The 24,268-nt window shown below is 34.1% G+C and overlaps 1 protein-coding gene across 2 annotated transcripts in view; it reads right to left on the reverse strand.

The window, feature by feature from the left end:
- Positions 1 to 2,696: 2,696 nt before the first annotated feature.
- Positions 2,697 to 24,268, reverse strand: part of LOC145248995 (etoposide-induced protein 2.4 homolog) — a 75,244-nt gene continuing 53,672 nt past the window's right edge. For both annotated transcript variants that reach the window (XM_080110840.1, XM_080110841.1), the window contains exons 7-10: positions 16,479 to 16,590; positions 11,389 to 11,500; positions 5,858 to 5,935; positions 2,697 to 3,216 (exon numbers count right to left, since the gene is read on the reverse strand). In XM_080110840.1, the coding sequence (XP_079966966.1) occupies positions 3,120 to 3,216; positions 5,858 to 5,935; positions 11,389 to 11,500; positions 16,479 to 16,590 (399 nt within the window). In that variant the 3' untranslated portion in view covers positions 2,697 to 3,119. The remainder of the gene's footprint in view (positions 3,217 to 5,857; positions 5,936 to 11,388; positions 11,501 to 16,478; positions 16,591 to 24,268) is intronic.

Raw genomic sequence — 24,268 nt, forward strand, 5'->3', positions numbered from 1 at the left:
ATTATAAATTTTCTTACTGTGTGTGTGTGTGTGTGTGTGTGTGTCATGGTTTATCTCAGCCTACAGGCAACCCACCCAGGCAAGTTAGGTACCGAAATGAAGCTTATGACCCAGCGGATGTTTTAGTGATATTGATATCTATGTTTGGTGTATGCAAAAAAAAATAACGATTTACTAAACAACGTTTTATTTACTGGATATTTTTCCAGTACAAGGACCCAAGTTTGCCCAGTTGGGCAAACTTAGTTCTGGTAAATTCAAATAAACTTATTTTTAAAATAAAGGAATAAAAAAAAAACAACTTATTTTTATAATTTCATAAACATATTTCTTATAAAATTTCAAATAAAATAAAAACTTTAAAAAATTTTGTTATTAAAAGTGCAAATAAAGACTGTTTTCAATAATACCCTTTCCTTATATTGTATTTGAATAAATCGCTTCACAATAGAAATACTGAAGAACAAAAAAAGTGAAGAAACTGATTTGCCTTGTCAACACTTTCTGGTGGTACTTTGCTGGAAGTTAGGAAGTACATTAGCCGACTATAACCAAACTTGAAATCAAAACAAAACATTGATTTGTTACAAAAAATGTCTTCTGTTTCAAAGTGTTTAAAAAAAAAAAAAAAAAAAAAAAAAAAAAAAAAAATGGGTACTTGTGCAGAATTTGGATCAGACATAACTAATCGTCCACTCGATTACGCTTGGAACATGAAATTATGCATTCCAATTTGACTGTAATCTGATGTAAGATACTGATCAATGTGCAGCAAACGAGCAGACGATTTGTGGGGAAAATATTGGAGAAAAAAAACAAAAAAACAGGACCAGCCAGTGATGATCTTTTATGGTCTACTCCATAAGATCTCCAGCTATGGTATAGGTGGAAACGTCTTCTCAATTATTAACTCATTTCTCTCTAATAGTGTTGTAATAGTGGTTGATGGGCAAAAATCAGAAGCTCACAGTATTAATGCTGGAGTCCCTCATTCTGGGCCGAACTCTCTTCCTGATCTACGTCAATGATCTTCCAAATCGCATCCTAAGATCATTTGTAGACATTTATGCTGATGACACTACCATCTATGGCAACACTTCAAAGGCTGTAAATGACCAAGTTGTTTCTGATTCTTTCTCCTCCTCTTTTGAGCACATGGTATGGTGGGGAAAGAGGTGGCTGGTTAATTTTAATGCATCTAAAACCCAGCTTCTATATTTACATCATCAATGCCCTGATCCTTGTCTGGCATCAATTGAAATAAAGAGCTCTCGTTTTGGGGAGACTCCATGTTTTAGCAAGCTTCTGGGTCAGACGTTTACTCCTGATCTGAAATGGAACACGTACATCAAATCTGTTGCCAAGTTTGCTGGAAACATGGTGGGATCATTCTACCACTCCAGTAGATATTTCACTGCTGATGCAATTCTCTATCTATATAAGAGCCAAATACATCTAAGGACGAAGTACTGTTGCCACATCTGGGCAGGAGCTGCTAGAAAGATCTTATCCTATCTTGACAGAGTTCAAAATAGACTTTGTAGCCTAGTGGGTGATGCTGTTTTCTTTTCCCTCCCACAGAAGAGAAGTTGTGAGCCTGTCTCTGCTTTATTGTTATTTTTGTGGCAAGTGCTCGTCTGAGCTTCAATCTACGGTCTTCCCTTGCCAAAACTTTCACGAAAACCACTCTTCTAGCTGAAACCACTATCAATAATTTCCCTCACTCTTTATTTGTACCTAAACATAGATTCCATGGACAAAGTTTCTTTCTTAGAATTGCACGCCTGTGGAACTCTTCCATTTCCCTACTTTCTCATTTCTGACTAAAATATGATCATCTTCCAGTTCAACGTGAACAAATTCTTCTTAAGCCGTCGAGTTAAGTATACAAATTTACCAAATTTCCACTAGTAACGATTACTACGATATTGTCCCATTGACTACTGTACACTCATTAACCCTTATCCTCGAGTGGCCTCCAAGCCTTGATAAGTAGTGTCTTTGTCAAAAAAGAAAAAAAAGCTACCCAGTTGGGTTAGCAAAGTTTCTTCCACATCCGCCGTCTCTTTTCACTCTACGTTGACATCATAAGATGCGACCGTAGAAAAGTATATCTAATCCTAACGGAATATCCCAGCTGTCTTAATTTAATAAAAAAAAAAAAAGAAGTTTACTTTACATTTGTGACAAAAATAAGGAAAAATATGCCAAAAAAAAAAGAAAAATGCAAAGTGCTTTTTTTGTCGTTTTTTAATTTCTGTTAAAAAAAAAAAAAAAATGAAAAACACAAAAAATTGGTTTTCTAATTAGCTTTGTTCAATTATGTTTGAACAAAAAAAAAAAAAAATACAACTTGTTTCTTTTTTCACTTAAAAAAATTTGTTATGATAGGTTGTTTCTTTTTTTTATTTTTGTTATATATCTTTTTTCTGGTTATTTTATATTTAAATGTTTTTTTCAGCATTTTCTTTGAATAGTGTTGTTATGCTTTGATAATTGGTGATGCTCGGCAAAGGCTGGCAGTTGACATCATGTTCCGAGCAAAGCTGAGCAGCCAGTTAGTTACGTCTGGTTCAAATTCTGCATTACCAATAAATAAATAAATAAATAATAAGATGTTGATTTCATGGCAGGGTAATTGTGAAGAATCATAAATAATTTTTTTTTTTTTTTAGCTTAAAAAAACAAGAAAAAAGTTCAAGTTTTCTTTTTTTATTTTAAATAAGTGTCGTTTTTGTTTTTTGGCAAAAAATGAATATTTTAAAGTGTATATTTTGTGTTTCTTTATCACTTTTTAAAAATGAAAAAAAAATTTAAAAAAAAAACATACAAGTCAGTCTGATGACAGACATTTTCGTTTCTGGACGAAATCTTACGTAATCGTCATATTTGCATGTATAAACACGGATACATACTATCTTTGCAATCATGTTGGAAAGCAGATATGAACAAGAAAGAGAGCGCTGGAATTGACAGGATCGTCATCCGCTGAACATTGTGAGGAGAGGCGGAGTAGATCTTTTTTTTTTTTTAAGAGTCTCTCCTTCGAAAACCCAGTCGAGGTAGTTAAAAAAAAAAATTTTGTTTTTCTTTTTAAGAAAGTGTCCGTATTAATTATTTCAGTGATTGGATTTTTTTGTTTTTGAAGTCAAAAAGTGAAAGATTGAGTTGGTGAGTTGGGCGGATGGTGTGAACAGCTTCAAAGGGAACGGACTACTGCAAAAAAAAAAATAAAATAAAAAATAAATAAAAATAAAAATATTTATAAAGAATCAATTGATTCGAGTAGTCATAAGAAAGAAAGCAAAAAAGAAGATTAATTTCCCAACTTTGATTTGTTTTTACGGAAAAAGAAAAAATACCGAAAAACAAAAAAAAAAAACTAGTTCTTGTCCAAATTGCCATGCATGTGATAAACATACAGCATTAGTTGTATTAACAACATTAGCATTATTAACAACATTAGCATTATTAACAACATTAACAAGAACATTAAAATTATTAACAAGAATTGAGATTGTCAGACTGACTTCCTCATCTTGGTTGTTATGGTCACAACGTTTCGGCCGTTTTATCCTCCGGCCTTCATCAGGTGTTTTGTCTCGAACAGGGGAACCGTTTGTTAGGAGTCTCGAACCCAACCCTTTATTATTATTACGGGGGTACCGTGTTCGGACTCCAGCTAGGCTCTGCTAGTGACATATGGCCGAGTGGTCCTAGAGGTTGTATCAAAGTTTACAGTTACCCAAAAGGTGCTGAGTTCAATCCTGAACGAAGGCAGTAAAAAAGTAACATTCAAAACAGAGAATTAGCAACTATGTCCCAGAGCCTAGCTGGAGTCCGAACACGGTACCCCCGTAATAATAATAAAGGGTTGGGTTCGAGACTCCTAACAAACGGTTCCCCAGTTCGAGACAAAACACCTGATGAAGGCCGGAGGATAAAACGGCCGAAACGTTGTGACCATAACAACCAAGATGAGGAAGTCAGTCCGACAATCTCAATCAATGAAAACATCTCATCTCAAAAATACAGACAATTACTATTAACAAAAACATTAAAATTATTAACAAAAACATTAAAATTATTAACTGGCCACATAAGCTCATTAACAGGCTAGACACTAAAACAAGAAATATGTTTACAGTGAATAGAGTAATATACAGAAATCAGTGTCTACCAAGGATCTTTCCATAGGAGCAAGGGGAAATCAACCATCATCAAACTAGTCACCAACTAATATCTGATGAACTACCCAAATCAAAAAACTTATAATGGCAAATCAACATCAACAAACAAGAGTCAGTCGAACAAGTCCCATCACAAAACTGGTCAAACACTAAAAAAACAAAAATAAAAGGAAAATCTGTTTGGTGTATGTACCTGTGACAAAATAAATATATATCGTATTCCAAAAATCATGTAAATTGATCAAGTAGTTTTAATTTTAAACTAGCAGGACCTGTGTACCAGTGCTGCTCGGTGAAAAGATGACACAAAGCCAGAATAGATTTCTTAAGAGCTCCCCGCCACTCAAGAACAGATTAAACCATGGTTATCTAGCACATTATCATAGACCAAGCTAAATTTGTTTTATCTTATGAAGTGTTTGGTAAGTGAAGAATTGAGGTCTCCACCAATGAAAAGAAATTAAGACGCATTTAAAAAATGTGCATGATCTTCCCCACCCTCCAGTAAAGGGAAGTAATGAATAAACTCCCTAATTAGTATCCCTGCAATTATGCCCCAGATAGTAGCCCCCTACATTAACGTGGCATTATGCCTTGTTTGGGGTGAAAATACAATATTAAAATAAAAAAAAATAAAATAAAATAAAAATTGGGAAGAGGTATGGAAGAAAAAAGTGTAGTTAAAAAAAATAAATAAATAAATAAAATAAAAAAATAATACCTCCTACTTCCTTTTAGTATCAATAAAAAAAATTAAAAATTAAAAAAAAAAAACCCACAAGTCAATTAAATATTAATCAAAATTTATTTCAAATACATTGTTTATATACAAACACAGCCAAACATATGTCAGATCTTGATGTTGAAACAAAAAAAATATAAATTGTTGCTTGGTCATTTGCATGCAACTGCCATATGTTGGTCCTTACTGTGACATAAATGCTTAATAAATGGTTTCTGAATTTTTTAGATGAGGATTGATAATTCATATTATTTGGATTATTCAGACTACTGTTCTCATCTTGAGTGTTATGGTCACGTTTTAACTGATATAACCTTTGAGCTTCTTCAGGTGTACCTTGTCGATCTATAGGGAGTTGTAAGATTGTACATCTAAAAACAGGAATAAGTTTTAAGACTCCCAAAATTCATACGAGAATTATCCACAATGATCCATAGCATAATGGATAAAGTACTTGGTAAAAATTCAGTTGTAAGTGACAGTCTTCTGAAGGTTGAAGGTTCAATCCTCAGTACCATACCTGGAATACAATTGTGAATTACTTAGGACTCCTACCCAGTCATAGGTGATAGAATGAGTGTGTGCTACCCCACCCCAGATGTGTGCGCAAACCAAGGATGACGTTAAAGAGAGGACAGTGATAGACCTGTTACACACAGGGCTGAGAGCGACAGGTTTGAACAAAAGGCAAGGCATTATTTTGGAAAGTACCTGTAAATAAATGTATGTTGTCTCAACAGAAAAAAGTGAGTAGAGTTATTCTTTGTCTTGGCTTCCTTGCGATGGTGTCTGCATGTGTAACGTTACAATATGTTACATCTGTAGGTCCACGTTTTCACTAGTTTTATTAAAATTCGGATGTAAACATTTAAAATCTGATGAAAATGCAAACGAGTCAAATAAGAAAGATAAATTGTTTACTTACAAAACATCTCCAACTTTCATTTCGGCTTCATTTGCACTTATAATAAAGAGCGGGAACAAAAGCGAAAACACGCAGCCACTGGAAAAGATAAGGGGGGGGGTGAGAAAGAATTAGTTAAGTTCATAGTCGATGCACACACAAAGTTTGGATTGGAATAAAAAGATTTATACAGATGTAATGATGCAGTTACAAACAAACAAAGTGAAGCATGTATGGTCCCCCGTGAGTGCACAGTGAACGAGGCATAAAAAAAAAAATGACTAAGTTCAGCATTCCCCCTTCCTCCCATTTAGCCCCAAAAGTCCCCAACGGACGTCAAATCCTGGGGAAAATGAACAAACGGTGCAGTTTTAAGCCATATGTGAATTTGAGTTCTGCACCATGCAAAAAAAAAAAAAAAAAAAAAAAAAGAAATGAATGTCCATCGACTTCCAACTTTCTTAGTTTCTTTTTCTCTCTTACTTTCCCGTCTTTGCCTTGCTCTAAGCAAGTCTGTTGACCTATTCCACAAATCCCAAAACTCCATCATGAAAAGTTTTCAGAAGTCCCTCAGGGTTCCATCCTGGGCCCAACTCTCTCCCTGATCTACATCAATGATCTCCCAAATCACATCCTTACATCATTCGTAGACATTTAAGTTGACGACACTACCATCTGTGGCAACATTTCAAAGGGCGTAATTCTCTGATTCTTTCTCCTCTGATCTTGATCATGTGGTGTAATGGGGAAAGAGGTGGCTGGTTAATTTTAGTGCATCTATAACCACGGTTCTATCTTTACATCAGCAATGATCCTTATCTGAAATGAATGGCTCTCGTCTTGGGAGGCTCTATGTTTTGACAAGCTTCTGGGTTTGACCTTTACTCCTAATTTGAAATGGAACATGTACATCAAATCTGTTGCCAAGTTTGCTGAAAAAATGGAGGGATCATTCTATCAATCCAGTAGATATCTCACTGCCGATGCAATTCTCTACCTTTCAGACTCCCATCCCTTCACTTAAAAATTTACCAAAATTCGGGAAATCAACCCATTTTAATGAAATGTTCAGTATTTATTAATTAACAGTAACAGAATATGATCTTGGACATCTTATTTATTGTATTAAACATTCTTATCCCATTTAAATGTGTTTTTCATTTAGTTTTATACAAATAAACTTTCAGTACTTATGCACTCACGTTACCGTGCTGAAATAATGTTTAGAAATCCATTCTTAACATGGGGGGAGTGCTTTATAATTATTCTGTATTTTCACCTAACAATTTAATAAAAAGATAACGTAAAACTTGAAAATACTATTTTAAAAAAAATAGCAACGTAACATTAGTGCAATAAGCACCAAACTTTCTATACAATTTTTGGAAAAAAATATTTTACAACACCGAAATAGAACATTGACAAAAATACTGTTTTCCTTTCCATAATCAAAAACTGATTTCTAAATAATTAAAAATAAAAAATGTATGCCTCATTGCAGACGTTTTGTTATGAATTTACATAACGGCATCGCATGGTACTCAAGAAACCATGAATATCGGCGCTGGCTATCATTTCTAATGATGTGCACGTAAAAAGTTTTTAACAATTCTTTTCAAATTTTATAACAAAAGAAATAAATATATTGGCTATTACGAACTGTTTGAATTAAGTTTCTATGTTGATTTATTTTTGTACTAGAAAGCCTCAATTTCAAGATATTCTAACTTTTGACTGGAAAGTCGCACGTGTTTTGTTCAAATTCTGTGATAAAGACGATTCTTTTCTCTTATTGTTTTCAAAATATGAAATGTCATTGACGAGTATTTAGATGAACAGACCTAAAATGCGTGCGTCCATCTACCATTTGCAGATACGCCATCACCGCGTGTTTCATAGTTAATAGGTGGAATTAAGTTGCAATTTATTGGAATGTACTAACCACAATAAAAACATTAGGTACTTGTACAGTTTAATGAAGACATTAAAATCTAAAAATATTGAAAAAAAAAAAAGTAATATTGTACGTACCCGTTATGAAATGAAGTTCTCCAAAACAAAATTTTATTTAATTTGATAGAAATTTTTTTTTTTTTTATAGCGGAAAAACATGTTTTTATGACAGCGCAATATTTGGATTTTTAAAACACGCCACGGGGAGATAACTCAGTCTAAGGCACAGACCCCCCCCCTCTCCTCCCTATGTTAAATAATAACTTTTCCTAGAAATCGAAACATGGCTACCTTTTGTATCATAAATTGTTTTTTTCGCTGTATAAAAAGAGAACTACTTGATCAAATTAAGTGAAATTTTTTTTTTTCAAAGAACTTTATTCCATAATGGATACGTACAATATAACTTTTTTCAATATTTTTTAATGTCTTGATTAAACTGTACAAGTACCAAATATTATAATACCATTTTAAAGAAAATTTTATTTTGAATTCAGTCACATCAGTTTTATATCGATTGACATAGGAGAAATATATCAATTACTGATTTAAAAACTATGACTGTCAGATTAAGTAGCAGAATGTGCCTTGTACAGTGCTAAACAGTATGTCATCTTACAAACCCAAAAATGAATGAAGGGGTTTATTTAAAAAAAAAAAAAAAAAGAAGAAAGAATACAATGCAGTTCAAGCGATTATGAACAAAAAGAAAGTTGGTTATGTTAAATAAACCTATTTCATTTTGACTTCAGCTTTCTGTTTAGTAGAAGTCTTGTCAAGGTATACCAAGAAAAATTCCCTTCTGATTAATACTTTTTTTTTTCATGGTACTTGTATAGTTTAATCAAGACATTTAAAAATGAAAATATCGCAAAAGTTTATATTGTACGTATCTGTTATGGAATGAAGTTGTTCGTAAAAAAAAAAAAATTTCACTTAATTTCATCAAGGTTTTTTTTTTTTTTTTACAGTGAAAATACAATTTGTTAGGATACTGAGCAAAAGGTTTGATTTTTAGGAAGAAAAGCTAGTATTAAAGATGGGGAGGGAGTGTCGGCGTTTTAAACAGAGTTATCTCCTCGTGGAGTGTTCAAAAAATTCAAAGATGGCTACCTTCAACATGCTGTCATAAAAATGTGTTTTTCCGCTGTAAAAAAAAAAAACAAAAAAACTACTTGATTAAATTAAGTGAAATTTTTTTTTTTTTTTTTGACATCTTCCGTCCAAAACGGATACATACAATAACCTATTTTTCGATATTTTCATGTTTTTAATGTCTTGATTAAACTGTACAAGTACCTATTTTACAAAAGAGTCACCATTAATCAAGGCCTGGAGGCCACTCAAGGATAAAGGTCATGGAATGTACAGTAGTCAATGGGAAAATGTTATAGTAAGCATTGGTAGTGGAAATTTGGTAAATTGGATTACTTAAAGGGAACGGTTCATCAAGAACTTGTTTACATTAGACTTGAAGACTTACGTAAATCTAATTTTAAATCTTTACTACAATAATTAATGCTCTTTAAAAAAAGAGAGACAGACAGACATAGATTAAGTGATTTGCTTATATCGTTCTGAAAGCTGAATATGGTCAAATCCAAAGTATTAAATCAGATGATTTGTTGAAAGCAATACGTTTGCCGAGCATAAAGATTATCTTTAAGATGAAGCAGTTATGCTGGTACGGTTATGTGGCGTGTTTATCCACTTGGATAAATCGTCTTAGATCGTAGCAAGATTGGCCAGCAAAGGAAAATTTGTCAAAAAGCGATTAGGCAAGATGACAGGGTGGAATTTAGTGATGACCCGCTGAATTAATAGAACTGAAGAGTGACATCTTGTCATGAGAAAGCATATCCTGTATACAAATTGTTATGACATTTTATTTTTCTTTATAAAAATGAATACAATCTATTATATAAAAGTCACTGTGTGTGTGCGTGCATGTGTGTGTGTGTGTGTGCGTGTGTGTGTGCATGTGAGTTCCTTCCTCATACGTTCCAAAACAGCTGAGCCTATCTTTTGCAAATTCACACAAAGTTAATTTATATGTCTGGTAGTGTTCTTAGATATGTTTTGTACAGAAACTCTTCTGATACATATCAAAGATCCAAAAAATCTGATTTTAAAAATAGCTTTTCTCTTTTATAGATAAAGAATAATTTTTACAGGGGAATATTTTACGTTACACCAAGCAAGGGAGATAATAAAATTTCAGCAAATTATTTCTTCTTAAAAAACAGATTTACTATAATCTGGAGATATAACTTACTAGTAGAGCATTCAGCTACATATCGAATGATCTCCTGTTCAAGCCCAGATGTACGTCACCATTTTATTTTAATTTTTTTCTTATTAATGAGTTCAATTTGCGATAAAAGAAGAAATACCATTTAAAATCACTGCAAGTAATTTCTTCGTTTGCATATTTTAAAACTAAACATTAATCAGAAGTAACTTTTCCAGGGCATTCATCGTCAAGCTCAAATATCATCTGACAAGATATTGTAAACAAATACAGACAGAATTTGATGAACGATATTATTATTTTAAAAATTGTTTTTTTGCGAATTAGTTCATTGGGCAAATTATTCGTCATAATATATAATAATCAATAGAGGATTCATTCTATAATAATACATAACGCTATCTGCATAAATTAAAATATCATGTTAAAGTATATTGTATGACCAGGCAATGCCAGACTGACAGCTAGTAATAAAGTATTTACTTTATAATAACATACATAATAAAATAATTGATAATATAATAATTAATAACATATTATATATATATATAATAAATAATTATTAATAAATAAATATGTAAATGTTCTTTTTCACTAATTTTAAGAACAATCTAGAAAAACTTTCAAGAGAACACAAAAAATGTTCTTTTTCAACCCAAGAAGAACAATCTAGAATAATCAGGAAATTCTGTTTAAAAGGACACACTGCTCGCAAACAAGTCAGTTTTCGTAAACGGTCATTAACCTGTGAGCTACCGACTTGTTTGAGCTCCAGCAAGGTTTCTGGGATGTTGTTCCAGCCGAAAGAAACTTTGAAAAGACCGTTCCCAGCATCAACTAAAAGAACTGAATTTTAGGTAAATACAAAGATTTCTCTAGAATTTCTTGTTGATCAAATCTTTTTTCACACTCATCTGATTCATTTATAAGCATTTGATTTTTAAGTTAAGAGTTGTCCCCCTTGCATCTCAAATACAAAGGAGTAACTACTTATCAAGGTCCGGAGGCCACTTGAGAATAACCATTTGATTTCAAAGTTAAGTTATTTTCCTTGCACTTTAAAACGTTATAGACTTAATATTAGCATGCAAGTCTTGCTTTATCAGTATGAACAAATGTGTTTATCTGTAAATTTAAATGTTTTTCGTAAAAATAAATATTTCATCCCCTATAACTCGAAGTTGATTGATTTTATTTATTCTTTAGGTCTGTTGCTGTTCATAAACTAGACAACATGCAACACTCTGAACATGAAAAACATGACATTAAATAAATAGAAAAAAAAAAATTCATTAATTTAAAAAAAACAAAAACAAAACAAGGAGGAAGGTGAACTTTTTTTACTCACCTAACCAACTGTGATGAAAACATTAAAGTGCAAAGAGCTAAGGGTAAACCAAACCCAAAATAATACGGCCAGTTCCTTTCCACACACGTTACTCTTTGGTGGACTTCCCAACCTGAAAAAAAAAAAAAAAGAACAAAAGTGAATATTCTTTAAATAGATCCTACATTTCTGGACTTTTTTTTTCCGATAAGGGCTGATTGTTGTATTATTGGTTTTGATCAAACTCGTTTTCATCTTGAGTGCTATTTGTGCAACATTTCAGCCAGTTTAGCCTCCGACCTTAGTCAGGCATGTTGATTGCCATCTTAGAAAAGAAACGAAAAAATTACTGGCTCTGTAAATGGTTTCGTATTCTTAGAGTTGTTTTCGTTTTTTTCGTCATGGTTTTGTATGTGTAAAAAAAAATTAGTTGACGGGGAGGTGGAGGGGTAACTTTAATAAAGTTTGATGGGATTATCTCCCTTGTACCATAGAAATATTAAAGGAAGTGGTGTGCAATTTTTGTTTTTTACTTCGCCTTCGGGCCGGGATCAAAGTGTCCTGCAGATGCTGCACTGAAGATAATTTGTACCAGTCAATAGAGAGGAAACCCTCTATACTTGGACAATTATTATTTTTGGTCACAACCAGGGTGCCACCTTTTTATCCTACTTTTAGGGGAGCTGGTTTTCCCCCACATTAAAAAACGTCCTTGTGTCTAATTTGCTTTGCTGGGAAAGCAAATAAATACAATAATTAGTAGGGCTATGACAACAGAATATTCTTTTCATTGTTTTGGCTCTCGAGTATATATACAACAGTTAATCAATCGAGAACCACATCACTCTATAGAGTCAAAACAATGAAAAGAATATGCTGTTTTCCTAGCCCTAATAATTAGAGGTGCCCATTTACTGCTGATATCTATGTCTGCTTTGTAATTATTTTTTTTTTTTTTATATAGCACACGTATCACTTCTTTAATTCCCCTAACTCTTCATCTTGCATTTCTGTAAAATATTTTGACCTCGTTCCATAAAGAGCAGTGTGTTCCTTTTTCTTTCCTGATGTCATCTTGACTTTTTAACCTCCTCCCATGTCACGGTTTTACGATGTTCTTCTAGCTTTACTTTTAGGGGACAACTGCTCACCTTTGTAGTTTTCTGCATTTGCATAAAATTTCATATATGCATTTTTTTGTCATGAGAATTTTGGTTAAGAGCTGGACTCGTACTAAGTTTTTTTTTTGAGAGTTGAGCCACTCTTGAAAACTGTTCTGATGTCATATAGACTGCAAGTTTTACAAATTTTTTCGGACAGGCCCTTTATATATTATGCAAATTGTGGAGTGTTTTTGACTCCCACCATCTAATGTGCATATAATGTTTAAAAAAAAAAAAAAAAAAAAAAAAAAAAAAAAAGGAAAAAGAAAAAAAGGAATCGTCCCGTGCTTACAACACCAGAACAATATGTAGCGATGACAACACATACCAGGAGGAGATGGACAACCTAAGAATAACCCTCCACTGAAACGACTACCCGGAGAGAGCATTACATCAGCTCTGAAAAACCTGGAGCAAAAGCACCAAAGGACAATACCCAAAAACTCTACACACCGACAATTCTTTTATCGTTATTCTCAAAATCAAAGCAGAGACGAATTTATCAACATATAAGTTTTATTTATAATTAAGCTTTTTTCCCATCGATAAAAAGAGAGAGAGACACGTTAGTTGTAGGGGCTTGGTTGACGTATGTCAATCATGCTTGTCGCTGTGTCTGTTCTCTCGTTTTCTGTTGTTTACTTTTTCTTATATAAATATCACTCGCCATTCCTGGAAATAAAAAATATTAAGATATTACATTCTTCTTTTTTATTTTTTATCATGCAATTCATAACTTCTGACCTTGGAATCTAAATTTTTTGTTTTTGTTACAATTCAGGTTATTTTTATGGGACATAAAAATGTAGATCAAAATTCATCTGGAATGTACGGATGTGCACAACTCTGCTTTCAAATGTGCGTCGCCACATCTCCATATCCAACAATGTGAATATGATCGAAATAGACATTTTAAATTATTTGTTCACACGCTCTTTGAGATTAAAGCTATTCCGCTTCAGAAGAGCTGCGTCCTTAAATGAGTGATGAGCCTAGCATTAGCCAAATTTGGTACCGCATGAGCAATAATACAAACTGAAAAGTGTTTGTCATTTACCACGTTGAAACTGTGACGAGTATGCGCAAAAGCGCACAAAAAGTATGAGTTGTGCGTGCCTGCGTCGGGGATCGAACCTGGGACTGTTAAATTACAAAGAAAAACGTTTCTGAGCGATACTCGCATTACCGTGATAATTGGGTTTGCCCGACGGCTATAAAAAGTTAAGCCAAAACAAAGATGGCAAGTCGTTTCTTTTTTTGGTCCGTCGACGGTCGAAAAGAACTTGCTTGTGAAGAGTACGACGTTTGCAAGAAGACAGAAGTCGAAAGAACTGATTCGTTCAACTTTGAAAAGAATTTCTGGCGTGTATATCGCTTAACACAAATTAGCTTTCTTCTCCCTCGTACTGCGACAAGCTATTTCTGTCTTCTTGCAAACTGGACTGAGTCAATAGTGGAGTGGTTGGAGAAAGCTGAACTAATATGGCAGCTAAGTGGCGTAAAGCGCATTGAATGTGTAATTCCAATGCGTTTGTCAGGCGGCGCCTATGCAGTGTACCAGCAATTAAGTGAGGAAAAGTGGGCCGATTTTGGGTGTATGAAGAAAACCCTGTACACAGTGTTTGCTTTGGATCCGTTTGTTGCATGGAAGTAGTTTGCAGCTCTTCGTCTTCAATCAGGTGAAACAGTCAACGTCTTTATGGCAGAGCTGCACAGGCTAGCAGCCCTGTTTGGCGGCATATCAGATCAATGCCTGCAATTTGCATTTATTGCTAGTTTGCCGGAACATGCGGAAAACTTGTTGTGGTAATCATCCCAGATGGATAACTTGGATCTATCTCATGTGCTGGTATGTGCTCGTGCTATTTCAGTTCCAGAGCAAGCTGCATTAGCTGGACGATCGACACCAGTTAACCCTAAGGAGACAGATACTTCACGGAGGTGTTACAAGTGTAATGGACTGAATCATAGGGGCAAGCAATTGCCTGTTGGATAGTGCAATGACTACCACGCACAGCTCTGGTGGATACCGGATGCACACAGTCACTGGTCTGCAAGTCATGTTGCAAGGAGAGGACGAGGAAAGTAACCCCAGAAGATGGAAGCACACTAAGCTGCTGCGGAGTAGGAATGGTGCCGGTTGACCTTGATGCAACACAGAGCATTAGTATAGAAGTACCACAGCGGTGGATAGATGAGATCCGTAAGGCAACAGAACCCAGAGAACTTGTGTACGCTGTGGCCGCAGAACACAAACACGACTCACATACAGACAATTCATCAGTCCAGTGGACATCCCGGTGTGAAAAGGACACGATACTTTGTAAAGTTGGTCAATCCAACAATAACTGAAACTCAAGTGCGATTGGTGGTTGGGGATTATAAAGAATGCCAATCCATAGATCCAGCTCCGGTGCATTGGAAGCCAGGTAGGCTTAACGTGACGTATGGATATAACCCATTTTGGTACTCAAGTGTACTGACATTGATAGATTGTGGTCCCAGCCGTTTTGCCATTTGGAGGCAGTTGTACTGACAGGATTCGGCTAGCATCATTAAGGAGTTGCAGAGTATATTCTGTGAAAGGGGGCCGCCGATCGAATTGCTCACAGATAATGGTGCAGCGTTTTGCAGAAAGACAATTGCTGATTTTACACAAATATGGGCATGCACATTCGATTTCGGTGTGCCCACGTACCCTCCGGAAACGGTATAATCGAGCGATCCCATCACACTATAAAGCGCATTGCGGCAAGAACAGGATGCACGATCTTGGAGGCAGTGTACTGGTACAACGTCACACGTAAAGATGACAAGAAAGCCATGACAGCACCTGCGAATATGCTATACAAGTATAGGAATCGTATCAAAGGTATCGATGAAGTGAGGGTGCTTGAGACCACAGTGGCTAATCCGTACAAGGAAGAGGATGCGGTTTGGGTGAAGAATCCGTGGGGAAGATGCACAATGCAGTTTGGCACAGGAACAGTGACAAAAATAAATAGTCAACACTCAATATCAGTTGACGGAACACCACGCCACATAAAAGATGTGCGCCCAGCATGCCATCATGACGTTATAATCAATGATGAACTCAATTAATCAGATGACGAGACCCACTGCTGTACGAACAGCCTGATGACGGAAGCTCTTCAGAAGATGATGAGGATCCAGAGCAGGACGAGTTTAATGATCCGGCAAACGACGGTATCACTGAGGAAGTTCCTGAATCTGTACCATTAAGGTGAAGTACCCGGACGAAACGACCTGCCCAGCATTGTCATATGTGTGATCTCGAGATCAGGGAAGAGTGTGACAAGCATGCGAAAAAGAACACAAAAAGGATGAGTTGTGCGTGCCTGCATCGGAGAGCGAACCTGGGACCGTTAGATTACAAAGAAAAACGTTTGTGCGCGATACTCGCATTACTGCAACAATTGGGTTCGCCCGACGGCTATAAAAAGTCAAGCCGAAACAAAGATGGCGAGTCGTTTCTTTTTTTTTTTTTTTTTTTTTTTTTTTTGGTCAGTCGACGGTTGAAAAGAACTTGTTTGTGAAGAATACGACGTTTGCGAGAAGACAGAAGTCGAAAGAACTGATTCGTTTAACTTTGAAAAGAATTTCTGGCGTGTATATCGCTTAACACAAATTACTTAGCTTTCTCTTCCCTCGTGCTGCGACAGAAACATTGATACTCAAATACACACAACGATGACGAGATAAAACTTAAGCGTGGCAGATTTATTGTCTTTAAAAATGATTTTAAACGATGTAATTGCGGACACATTAGGTTGAAATTAAGCGTGTTAACTTACTTATTCCGTTTCGTTTTCACACTGTTAAGACTAAAGCTGCCCTTCAGAAGAGCCATGTCCTGCAATGAGCGTGGCGTTAGTCAAATCTGGCACCGTGCAAACAATGATAGAAACTGCAAAATGATTGACTTACCCATGTTGAACCATCGATACTCAAATGCGTACGATGAGGACAAGAGCGACATGTGAAGAAGTCCAATAAACATGCCGATACCTTCAATAGGGATTAGACTCGCTAACATACTCTGCAAAAACAAAAAAGCAAACGTTTCAGAATTTTTTGAAATGAGGATAATTCTCATTTTCCTAACGTTTCTGAGGATGATGATGATGATGATGATTTCCAACTTACTGGATTTTGAATTGAACTGTTTTATTTAATCCACATTGGTGGATTGTTCTCATTCTGTCAACTATGATTAGGTAGAAATATTAAATTTTTATGTTATTTTTGTAACAGTCGTTCAAGTGCCGAGTTATTGTTGCATCAGCATTTAAGCATAAGTGTGACGTCACAAAATGAAATGCATATATAAGCATCTAGATTGAATGAAAAGGGAGGAGAAAAAAAAACAAAACAACAAGCATGCAGGATACCCCCACCCCTCGATGAGTGAAAAATGTATTTTACCATGACTAATGTTTTTACAAAATTTCAAAAAAATTCATGGAGTGATTAAGAAAAGTGCGAACAAATGAACGGACAAATGATTTTGGAGCAATCTTACTCCTATAATGGCCCCAGGGGGGCAACCAGAGTTATGCTGGAAAATTTGTTCTAGCAAAAATTTACTTTCACCATAAATAATATTTGTGCAAAATTTCAGAAAAATGCAAGACGGTGTTATTGAGAAAAACAAACAAACAGATGAATGGGAGTGAATTACTAGATCTAATCCCTCCTTTGTTGGGAACCAAAAAAGAAAAACGTGTGAAAATTTGAAAGGGATGCTCGACATGTACACAATATCTCCTCCTTCCACCCCTCTCAAAGCAAGATGCACGACTTGTTGGTCTTAGAGAAAAATTATGTTGATACAACAGTGAACTGTAGCTAAAAGACCTGAAATTTGAAAAAGCTAAAGAATGCTGAACTTCTGTTATAAATGTGCCAGGGAATTGCGTGTAAAACACCAGATGACATAAGTAATTTTTTTTCTTTTTCACCCCCCCCCCGAACCTAAAAAAAAAAAAAAAAAAAAAAAAATTAAAGAAAATCCTCACACTGAAGATTAGAAAGTACATTCTTAAGAGGTATGTTTGATCAGTCTTGTTATATGGTTGCGAAAACTGGACTATTTACCCCAAAATGCAGAAACACATTAATAGTGCAGAAATTTGATTTGCAAGACAAATGTTAGGGCTCAATTGGAAAGATCACATTTCTAACAAGGACATATGGACTAGATCTAGATGCACTAAAGGAATGCTGATGGAAACTCATGAAAAGACAAATGACTTTCTTTATTATTTATCATTTACAGTCAAAGAGGCACGAAACATCTGGTATTGACTGGTAGAATGCCAGGATCATAAAAACAAGGTCAATGAAGACGTATTTTCATAGACAACTTGATCAATTGGACAGGATTATTATCAAAAGTGGAGTTGTTTTGGGCTATGGATAGCTGCCTGCATTGGAGAGCCATGGATGCCAATGCTGTTAAACGGCAGGGCCGCCGCCGATGATAAAAACGTTTATGTCAAATTTTCCTTTTCTTTGCAAGTCCCAACGTAAAATGTTTGGATCCATTTTCAAAAGAATAATAAAACTTAAATTTTAGTTATTATTACCTCTAGAAACATTCAATATTGAAAAGTGTATTACTTGGAACGGAGTACACTACGATTTCTCTGACAGTCTTCTGGAAGTTGAAGGTTCAATTCTCACTACAGGCAATAATAACTAAGCTTAACAATAATTAATATTTCTATCCAATCGTGACTGACAGAACGTGAACAATCTACCCCCTGTGAATTAAATAAAGCATTTGGTTCATATAGTTGTATAGATTTCAGAGTTTGAAAAGATGCATCCAAAGAAGGTCGGAGGTTAAATTTGAAAATTCAAATATTAAACTTCAAGTAAAAAAACAAACAATGGTATCTACTTAATTATGTCACAGTAATGAACATATTCAAAAATTATAAAACGATAAGATAGAAAATTAATTATTAGCAAAAATTGTTTTGCTATAAAAAGAAAAAAAAAAAGAGACCAGAGAGTTTGAATTGTGACAAGGGAGGTAATTATTTTCTGAAATCTTTCTAGATAAGAAATAATACAGACAAAAAATTATGTACAATCGAATTATTTAAATCGTTACTAACATCAAGAAAGAAATGTCCTAACAGGTATTACCACTCTTGGTCAAAGTGGACCTGGAAGCACTGATAACTAAGGAACACCTCCACATTCGCCCGCAACACTGGATGACCTTAAAATAAGGACCAAAATAACAGTAAGAGTTCAGAGATTTGCACTTAACTTTTGTTTTTAATTCTCCTTGACAAGTTTACAAAAATCAGCAGAAACGATACTATGCGAGAGATTCTGAATACAAATGATATAATCAATGCACCAAGCGCAACGAAAGTCAGTACAGCAGGAGGAAATCAGCGCTTGGAAAAAGGGATGGCAAAGATGAAGCGTATGATATCTGATGCTAAAAAGTTTTTTGTTTTTTTTTGTTTTTTTTACACAGGCATCAGCACATTATCAAGGCCAAGAGACCACTCGAGGATAAGGGTTAAAGAGTGTACAGTAGACAATTGGACAATATAGTAATCATTAATAATGGAAATTCGGTAAATTTGTGAACTTATATAGAACGCTTCATCAAAAACTTGTTTACATTAGACTTGAAGACAATCATATTGTTGTCAGATGGAAAGCAGGAAAACGGAAGACAATTCCACAGGCGTGCTTTGTTCATAGAATCTACGTTTAGGTACAGATAAAGAGTGGGGGGAATTATTGATAGTGTTTACAGCTAGACGAGTGTTTCTTGTGAAAGTTTGGTGAGGGGGGACCATAGACTGAAGCTCAGTCGAACATTTTCCATGAAAATAACGATACATCAGAGACAAACTCGCAACATCTCTTCCGTGAGACAGAGGTTGCAGGGAAGAGAAAGGACATCTCCTACGAGGCTACGAAGTTTATTCTGAACTCTATCAAGGCAGGACAAGTTCTTTCTAGCTGCTCCTGCCAAGATGTGGCAACAGTATTCCATCCTTGGACGTACCTGGCTCTTATATAGATAGAGAATTGCATCAGCAGCGAGATATCTACTGGATCGATAGAAAGATCCCACCATTTTTCCAGTGGCCCTGGCAACAGATTTGATGTATGTGTTCCATTTAAGATCAGGAGTAATTGTCAAGCCCAGAAGCTTGTCAAAACTTAAGGCCTCCTGAAGACGAGAACAATTCATTTCAATTGATGCCAATAGACATTTGGCGAGGTTATTTGCATACACCACTCCCGTGAGTCGGTAGGAAGATATCTGCTGACAATCAACGCGATGTTTCTTGGTTCAATCTTCGGCTTGGGAGAGGTGCTAGTCTAGCGGCACTGATGAGTTGTGATAGATGAAACAGGATAGTATGTTGATGACTACAAATATATATATATATATATATATATAGACAAACAAATTTCGTAAATGTTCCAAAACTGACCATATTTCTGTAGATTGTAGCTTTCACCAATATCTATTTTTATCGCCGTGCCTGAAAAATTAATGCTCAGTTTGCTAATAACACTAATTAAAACAAGCCAAAACCTATATGATTCCCCGACTGATGCCTTTAGTTTTAGGAGAAAAATAAAAAGTAGCCCCAAAATGTGTATTTTTCACATCCCCATAATTTTTCCTGGGTCAAATGTTACGTTTTCATATGTGCATCCATATGGTCTTGCTTTTAGGTAATTTTCAGTAAAATTGTCTTAGATGTGCTACCATAAATGGAAGTGTCATCAGCATAAATGTCTGGTGATAATTGTTCTATAAAACAAACATCTATGCAGCATCTTCAGCTTTAGAACAGACGCCTCAAACTATCAAATCCAAAAGACACAATAAATGACGCCACAAAAAGATACACCAACTTGCTAATTTTGTTTACAGCACCCGTCAAAATCCACCTTCCATTGAAAGAAAAAGTTTTTGCAGGTGTTGAAAGAGTCAATAAAGTCATGTAACCCAATTGATTCCAGAGGGTGAACTGACACAACTATAAGACAATGTATGTCTGCCACATGAAGAGTCTTCAGGTATTCGTCAACAATTTTACAAAATGCAGGGATTTTATCGTATACAAAAGTTGTGGACATGTCTGATTTGTACTGTAAGACATAGCTGCGAAACACGGCAAACATCAAAATGATGTAATCCTGGCTGCAGCACATTGGACAGAGAAAACTGCAGGTTTCTCTATAAGCTCCCATGAGAAAGGATGTTGTACAACGACATCTCAACTGCTATGGTTATGTCATCCGAAACGCTCCAACATGTATCCCACATTGATGTCGATGGCGTAAAGTCACGTGGTAGAATGATTAGAATAGAGATCAGTTGATAATAACCTGATTTTAACAGATGGCATAAGCAAAATGGCAAGAGACACAAAAAATTGAAAGTCGTTTGTGAAATGTCTAACCTCAAGCCTGAGAAAAAAACCAGAAAATGAAAAACAATAAAACACTGAACCAAGTCTGGCAAAAGGCCATTCTATATTTCATAAAATGAATCATTCCTTGATCGCAGAGTTATTCAAACTCAGGTCGGGGGTGAGTTAATTTTACTCTTGAGCAAGTATAGTCTCTGACCAACACAGCCCAAAATTTCAACTCTTCATGGCAGGGTAGTGCCGACATGGTAGTGTCAAAGCTATGCCGTCAGGAAGTATAGTTCCTGGTAGAGCCACCTAAGGCAGATTGATCAGACATCTAGCAGTATTAAGATTGCAACCTGACTAAAGGGATTCTAGTGAAAATTCTGGAGCTTACAGTTACAGCAATCTGTGACTAATTCTCACCTTGTCATTGCATCTGTGGAAAATTTATGACAAGCAGAACATTTGCTGAAGTAGAAACTAGGACTCAAATTTATTAATAAAATTAAAAAAAAAAAAAAAGACTTGGCGCTATTTGCGTTTTAAATTTATAACCGGTGTGTTCATTGGAAAAGCAAATAAACCAAACATTTTTTCACTATTCACCAATAACATCCAGTGTGAATGCACCTGAAGATGGCCTGAGGTTACATCGGCCAAAACATGAAAAAAAAAAAAATAAATAAAATAAATAAATAATAGTCCAAATACCCCCTACCCCAAAATAGGATTCTTCCCTTAATTAAATCTAAACAAAAAAACTTTCCGATGAATAGCTATTCAAACAAATCTGAAGGTCAACCTGATATTACCCATGGTGGTGTTTTCTGACAATTAATCAGGTAGTTTGAACCATTTTCTATCAGGCTGAAGTATGGTTATATGCAGTTCTAAGAGACCTATCCACCCAGGTTTTACCTTCTCTGAGATTAGTGGTTAATGTATTGATAATTGCTGAGGAATGACAATGGTCAAAACATCTCTTCATTTGCCTAAAACATAACGAGAAAATGCTTTGTATTAGTCCACATAAAGAACAGAAAATGGGCCTTTTGTTTATTTTCGGCAGCCTCATAACTTTTGCTTCACTTATTTTGCCCTCACATTCCATGAGCAATGTTTCTGACAAATGGGGAAGAATTGCTGTTTTTTGGATGGAATATATCCATATCACACTTATTGTTTTTGACCTTGTGTTTTTTTGTTTAATTTTTTTTTACTTCTTAGATCAATGGCTTTATGCCTTGTCTGGAGCGAGTTTCATAAAAAAAAAAGAAAAAAAGATGGATATTCACGATTGAAAATTGGTGGACAAGTCAAGCATAGAATAGATTATATTTTATGTTGTATTTTAGAAATAATTGCAAATTTTAATAACAATTCCATGCATAGTATTTTGGAGAAGAGGAGGGATTTTTGATTATTGGATAGTTATATTTAAAGATACAGCTGTTTCTTTGCTCAACCGTAAATGACAAAAGATATATATATATATATATATATATATACGTTTATTTTTGAAATATTGTTAATTTCAATGTATGCCGTTTTCGTTTAACGGGTGGAGACTTATGATAAAAATTGAATCACCATTAATTTGGAGTAAAGCTCAATATATCTACTTTATAGGTGCAGAGCATATATAGTACAAAACTTTATTGAAATTCAAAGACCCACATTTTTTCTTTTTGTAACTTTTGTTTATTTCATCTTGGATTTCTTCATTACAGATGTTTCGTTAATGGGATGGCAATTTTATGATTTTATGTGTTCATAAAAGTCTCCTATCATCATCAACTCGTCAGATGTTATTTCCATTTGATGTCGCCAACAAAAATTAATTTTGTACATGAAAACACCAGGTTTATGAAAAAAAAAAAAAGGAGTGGGAAATGAATTCACATAGCTATATATTGGTGGATATAGATTGATTCATTTAATCAATAAGGGAATACAATCGATTAGTTGGGGGATAGAAGAGACTCTTTATGCCAAGGCATTTCAAAGCCTAATGCTTCTCATCAGAAGAGTAGAGAAGATGCTAGGTAACATAGTGGGGATGTGGCATCTAGCATTGAATTTATTAGAAACAAAATAGATCAAAACAAATTAAAATTACAGATGATGTTGGGGGGGGTCAAATTCTAAATATAGTGTAGTGCAGAAAGGTGTATAGAGTCTTTATCATAGTCTTAAGTGTATTTAGTATATGTTTTAGGGTTAAAGTTGGGGCTTAACTTGATGTGTGGTGGCTCTATTTTAACGGCGTGTAAGGTGTCTATTATGGAGGAGCATTTTTTTTTACAGCGAGATGACAACATCACTAAGAATTAATGTATAATTTTGGGAGGGATATTATGGTGATGATTTAAGGCGAAAGGGGTGGGTAGGGGTGGGTAGTTTTAAGGCTATAATACTGGATTTCAAAGTATACTATATGCTAGGTTAACACCATTGAATACAACAGAAAAAAAAAAAAAAGAATGACTGTTGTTTAGAGTTAAAATTTGTGTGAAAAAGAAAAAACAAACAAGAAAGAAAGAAATTTATTCCTTTTGTTTTCATTTAATTTTACTCTATATAAAAAAAAATCTCTCGCATTGTTCTTGGCTTTTAATTTTACCTAATAATATATATATATATATATATATATATATATATTATATATAAGCCTGACGAATCCTACAGTGGATGAAACGCAGAATATTCAGTGTAGCTTAATCGCCATATATATTTTATAAATTACTAACTAGCTCTACCGACGTATTGAGCACTTTTGAAGTAAATACTTAAAGTTTACGCATAAATCTATACTTTCGTATATTAAATTTGCGTGAGTAAATGAAGATTATATATAATATTATATATATATATATATATATAATATTATATATATATATATAATATTATATATATATATAATATTATATATATATATAATATTATATATATATATAATATTATATATATATATAATATTATATATATATATAATATTATATATATAATATTATATATTATATATATATATATATAATATTATATATATATATATAATATTATATATATATATATATATATAATATTATATATATATATATATATATATAATATTATATATATATATATATATATAATATTATATATATATATATATATATAATATTATATATTATATATATATATATATAATATTATATATATATATATATATATATAATATTATATATATATATATATATATAATATTATATATATATATATATATATATATATAATATTATATATATATATATATAATAT

This window comes from Euprymna scolopes, chromosome 27, assembly GCF_053919585.1.
Source record: "Euprymna scolopes isolate OS-2025 chromosome 27, ASM5391958v1, whole genome shotgun sequence".
NCBI lineage: Eukaryota > Metazoa > Mollusca > Cephalopoda > Sepiida > Sepiolidae > Euprymna > Euprymna scolopes.